The sequence below is a fragment of the Poecilia reticulata genome, linkage group LG14 (assembly GCF_000633615.1).
Source record: "Poecilia reticulata strain Guanapo linkage group LG14, Guppy_female_1.0+MT, whole genome shotgun sequence".
Classification (NCBI taxonomy): Eukaryota; Metazoa; Chordata; class Actinopteri; order Cyprinodontiformes; family Poeciliidae; genus Poecilia; species Poecilia reticulata.
In genome coordinates, this window is record NC_024344.1 from 15,499,766 (window position 1) to 15,505,254 (window position 5,489).

At 36.7% G+C, this 5,489-nt stretch overlaps 1 protein-coding gene across 1 annotated transcript; it reads right to left on the reverse strand.

The window, feature by feature from the left end:
- Positions 1–1,719: 1,719 nt before the first annotated feature.
- Positions 1,720–4,768, reverse strand: LOC103476002 (E3 ubiquitin-protein ligase RNF19A-like). Its single transcript, XM_008428016.2, has 5 exons — positions 4,259–4,768; positions 3,907–4,010; positions 3,689–3,789; positions 2,620–2,757; positions 1,720–2,531 (listed from the first exon to the last, which is right to left on the reverse strand). The coding sequence occupies exons 1-5, from the start codon at positions 4,294–4,296 to the stop codon at positions 2,076–2,078; spliced, it is 837 nt and encodes a 278-aa protein (XP_008426238.1). The 5' UTR covers positions 4,297–4,768; the 3' UTR covers positions 1,720–2,075.
- Positions 4,769–5,489: the final 721 nt, after the last annotated feature.

Sequence of the window (5,489 nt, forward strand, 5' to 3'; positions counted from 1 at the left end):
CTGCAGCTTCCTCTGTGGGGAACATCCGGCTGATAGTGGAGGACAAACCTCTGGACAATGACTCTGCTTCCCTGTCTGACTATGACGTTAAGGCCAACAGCAAAGTCCAGATGGTAAAGAAGGTGAGCGGAGGCTGAGAGACGGAGGACGGAGACGCCTGCAGACGGGAGTTGACAGCGGTGCTGGACAAGGAAGAGAACAGCGGGGAAACCCAGGACTATTTATAGCACATCAAAGATCCAGTCTTTAGTCTTCTGCACTTTGTGACTCATGTTTCTGATTTCTCTTTGGAACCAACTTGCCATTTCCCAGAAGCATCAAATCAATTTTCTGATGCATTCAATACAATAACTAAACTTTGCTAATTACACTTTTTGTATAAAATCAGTTCATTGTAAAGTTGTTTGTATGTTTCAAGCTGCAGATGTTGTATTAAGTTATATTGTAAATAACGCAAAAAGTTCACATCATTGTTTTACGTTATTGTTTTCAGTCTGAAGACCTGAGCAAACCATAAACATGATGCAGCCTGATCTGTTCCCACACCTGAGTTGAAAAATCATGTTTTCTTGTAACATTTATTCCATAAATAAATGTGTTACTAAGCTTTAGATCAGTAATATCTAAAGCTTAGTAACAGAAGAAGTTATGAATAAGGACAGATCTAATAAAGTTTCTATATTTTCCTTATTTTACTGTATTTATTCAGTTAATTTACTTACTTTGTTTTAACTAACATATTGCTTATTATGTATGTTTTTATTTACTTACCTAGTTTAATTTATTTGTATAATAATGAGCCTACATTTATAACTGTAGTTTGGATTTATTTTATCACTCATTTAATGTCTCTCAACAGAAGGTTTTCAGCATAGTGAAGGGCAAAAGGATGCAACTAAAAACATTGACTAAAGCTTATTGAGTTCTGTGACAAAAATGAAATAGAATAGAAAATGAATTAGAATAGAATAGAATAGAATAGAATAGAATAGAATAGAATAGAATAGAGGGGATTTCAGTCTACAGCTGTACTGTGACAGGCAAATTGAAACATAAAAATATAAAAACAGAAAGTAAAAGTAAGTGACCTTACAGTAAGGGATACATTTACAGCTTAAGAAAAATACCACTTTTTATAACAAAATAGCACACTTCATTAAAAAAAATTGCAACTGAGTGGAGTAATAAAAAAAAGTCAATATTTTTGGAGCAAACTGAGAAAATGTGGTGCAGAAGATGGGGTGAAGTTTCAGTCCCAGAGCAAAGAAATCTTTTATAAGCCTTCTTTAGTGAGTTGGTCATGTTTTTAAAAAATACATACATTAAAATCTTTGGATGTGGAAAGCTGCATAAAGGCAATTAGGAGGAAAAAGTAGTGTCGGTAGACAATGGAGCGCCACAAGGAAGCCTAATAAGTCCTTTATTGTTCTTTATTGTCATAAATAATATATCTAAAGATTAGTTTTTTGGTTTTTTGAAGATGAAGGAAGCTTGTGAGAAATGTAGGTCAAATTATTAAGGAGACAGTTTATAAGGTTTAGAAAAGTGTCAAAGTTTCAAATTTTCTGTCAATTTAATGACAGTAAGAAATCAGGAAGCATAACAATAATTAAATAATTTATTGTGTCATATTTTGGACGTGTAAAAGCATGAAAATAAATTCCAATAATTTACAAACTTATAGAGAAAAAACAAAATGTTAACGTTGTAGAGTTCTGTTTTGTTTGAATAATAAAAAAAAAAGACTAAATCATTTATCATTTCTCTTCCACAACACATTTATGGGTACATTTTGTTGGTTTATGACATAAAATGCCACAAAAATACATTGCAGTGACTGTGGAAGTGACAAAAGTGGAAAGATTTGTAGAGTGAATCCATCGTGATTCTGAAACAAACGATTCCAGGTTTTGGTTTTATCTTTTAAATTGTTTATGCTCAATATTTCCAATGTTCTGACATTCCTGAGCAGAAACACTGTCTGTCTCCAAGAGACGGTTCTGAAAACACAGTTGGTCGCATTGGTGTTGATTAATCCCAGACAAACAGAAGTGCTGGACTCTGTGGATGAAGCGTTAGGTTTTTCTCCATACAGGGATCTCCGTCTGTCTGGGAGCGACGCCGCTGGAGCACGGCCCTGATATCTGACTTGTTTTCGAACATTCAGCAAAAGTCTTCAGACACACAAAGCAGAACTTGACCTCGCATCGAGCGCAGTACAGGTGTTTGCAGTGGTTTCGCTTGTGCTCCAGCAGTGACCCGCAGGTGGGGCAGGCCCGGATGGAGGGACACCCGCTGATTCCCCACACCGTGTCGAAGACGATTTCTGGGCAGATCCTCAGGGTTTGCAGCGCCGTGTTGCTGCAGCCGTCGTTCTCACAGCGGTCCGAACGCGGTTTCGGACCTTTCCACTTCCTCTGACACTGCCAGCAGAATTCATACGGGCGTCCTCTCTTCTTTGTACAGGCTGTGCAGCCGACGCAGAGGTTCAGTTCATCCTGTTTAACAACAGACGACTTGCATCCAGGACACTGGAGGAGGAAGATGGAGATGTAGAATAAATTGTCGACTAAGGCACTTTTAACAAATAAACCTCAAAGTAATGCAGAGAAGACATACTTTTCTGCTAACAGCGCCATTGATCTTCATCATTTTCTTCAAGTTCTTCATTTCTTCAGGGGTCAGGAGAGCCATCTTGCAGACCTCCTCATAAGGCCATGCAGCTTTACAGACACCACACGAAAACTTGCTTTTTCCCTTTAAAACAATGAGAAAAGATTCATCAGTGAGTGAGGCCTGAGATACAAGCAAACTGTGGGAGGTTATGTCTCCTGACCGGTTTGGGCGTTCAAATAAAATTTGGGACATGTTGACATCAGTATGAAAATAGACAGTTACAGAAAATGTCACTTGGCATAGAGAGAAGGGATGGCAACACACTCAGCATTTTAAGAGCTTATACTAATATCAATGAGTTTAAAAAATGTATCTTAAATTGACTACACATTTTCACAAATACATATGCTGGCAGAAAGTAAACATTTTTGAAGTTTAACATCTTTTGTTAGTCAGGTTGTTTAAATATTATTAATGGGTATTGAAAACTTTTTAGGGGGCCAAGGCACCGTACTGTCTCTGATTATATGAATTAAACAAAGCAAAGAATGTTTTCAATAATTTATTTTATTATTGTAACTTTTACAACTATGACGCACATCTAATGAAAATCCAGGATTCATTTTAGGCAATAAGAATTTTATGGAAGAGCAACAATAATAATAATAATAATAATAATAATAATAATAATAATAATAATAATAATAATAATAATAATAATAATAATAAAAAGCTGTGCTTACACCTGTTGCGTTTGCACCTTTATCTAACTGTTTTCCATCCACTCAATTTTCTATACCGTGCTTGGATAACACTGTCTGAACATAGTATTTCATACTAACTACAACTATACTAATTGTTAAAAAAGAGGGGTGGGGGGAGATTAACATTCCCCCCCACCCGTTAAATCCCCTCATTCCCCTAATTTAATGGGTGGTCGGTGGCGAAGTGTTGACTGTATGTTGGTTTAGTCTCCAAGATAAGGTTTTGTTTATATGCCTACAGGCTGTGACGATTATACAAAACTGAATACAAATTCTCTATTATTTGTGGTTTCATTTTTTTTTCTTACCTCTTCCAGCTGCTGCAGACACCATTTAGTGAGAGACATCGGGGTCACCGTGTGACCGCAGGACATCTGCGCTCTTCGCGATTTAAAGCCTTCGCACAAAACTATAGACAATAAAGCAAACAAAGTCACTCAGTAGATGCATTTTAAATGGATTTCCAGCATTAATCCACAGATTAGCTAAAACAAGTGAAGAGCAGCAGCAGCAGCAGCCTACTTACAGTCCATATCATCATCTCCATCGACAAATTTCAGCGTCGAGTCTTTGGGATCGTAGCACTTCTCCTTCGATGCAGATGAACCCATTTTCTTTCGCAGCAAAGACCTGAAGCGAAATAATACAAATGAAGTAAAAACTTTCGCTTTCCTTCTCATGTGCACAGACTGCTTGGTATCCAGCTTTTTCATGTGTAATTAGTCCTCAATAAAACGGAGGGAAAAAAGTGAAACTGTGTCTTTACGCAGCAGTTTGAACGCACTAGTCTTGACTTGAGCATATTCAGCATAAAAAAAAAAAAAAACAAATTAAAATGCGCCCCGTAGATTCTGTGATTGAATAAAAATGCGGTTTACCTGTCCAGCGCTGCGTATGGAGAGGGATCGATGGACATCTTTCCTTTTCCGACTCGACACGTTCACAACCCAAACAAAGACGCACTTTGACGTCAGCTCCGACTAGAAGTCATGACCTGAGTTTTCGCCAAGGACTCTATTTTTAATTTTTTTTATATATATGTATGTTTTTTCCTCCTTAATGTTCAAAGTCGGAAGAATACAGTGAAAAACGTTACACGCAGTCAGCAAAAGAAAACTGCGTCTTACCAGACATTTTATTACGTCGATCCCAGAAAATAGTGCAGGACAGATTTGAATGTTTGATATCACGCATTGTACTTTGCTGCTGTGCTTCAATTCAGCCTATTTTCTTCATATCTTATTAATTCAAATAAATTGCTTCTAAACGAAAATGAAAGTTAAAGTATGCAAAGCGGGGATTTCCCAGAGTCAAAATGCCCCTAAAACACCAGGTGATCTGAACAGCAAAGGGGGAGACAGGAGGAGTTATCTCGTTCAGAAGAAAAGGGTGTGGATTTCCCCTAAGCCAGTTACCAAAGTCTCATTAAGTCACAAGATTAATTTACTATTTCTAAAAAGAAAATTAATATGTATAACATACGTATAAAAGGAAATGCAAGCAAGTTTATTTGAATGAGCTACTTTTAATTGAAAATTCAGTATTTACTTTACTCACTGACTAACTGCAGGCAATTATAAGACATTCATTTTGCAACCCCGTTCAGAAAAGGTAAAAAACCAAAAACGTTTTGCGATAATTATTTTGTAGTGTAATAAAAAGGAAAGCATAATTTCAGTCCATGATCAACCCAACAGGTGAGTTGTTGCCGTAAGCAAACAAAGAACCACAACAACAAACCCTGTTGACGTCATATCCGTTTTGAAGTGAAAGTAAATTTGGAGCTAAGCATATAGCAATTTAAAGGAAAGGTTAAAATGTATTTTTTTTAATTTAAAACATGTGTTTGTTGATTTTGTACGACAGCATAATTATTTTCAGAGATGTTACTAATAAAAAAATAAATTCCGAATTTGGAGAGGAATTTTTGGTCCAGATCTGGTGTCCCAATTTGGTTCCATCTGTAACAAGACAAGGCATTTATTATGTCTACGATAAATGAGGTTTCTAAAAAGTACGAATGTGGTAAAAATGGTAATTTAAATACATTGCACTTCTTACGCATAGAAAAACACGATCGCGGTTTGGCAGGGTGTCCTTTCCCACGCT

Coding starts and splice junctions, on each gene's coding strand:
- LOC103476002 (XM_008428016.2), bottom strand. CDS start 4,296: ATGTCCATCGATCCCTCTCCATACGCAGCGCTGGACAG. Junction 4,011..4,258: donor CCATACGCAGCGCTGGACAG/GTAAACCGCATT, acceptor ATTTCGCTTCAG/GTCTTTGCTGCGAAAGAAAA. Junction 3,790..3,906: donor TGGAGATGATGATATGGACT/GTAAGTAGGCTG, acceptor TATTGTCTATAG/TTTTGTGCGAAGGCTTTAAA.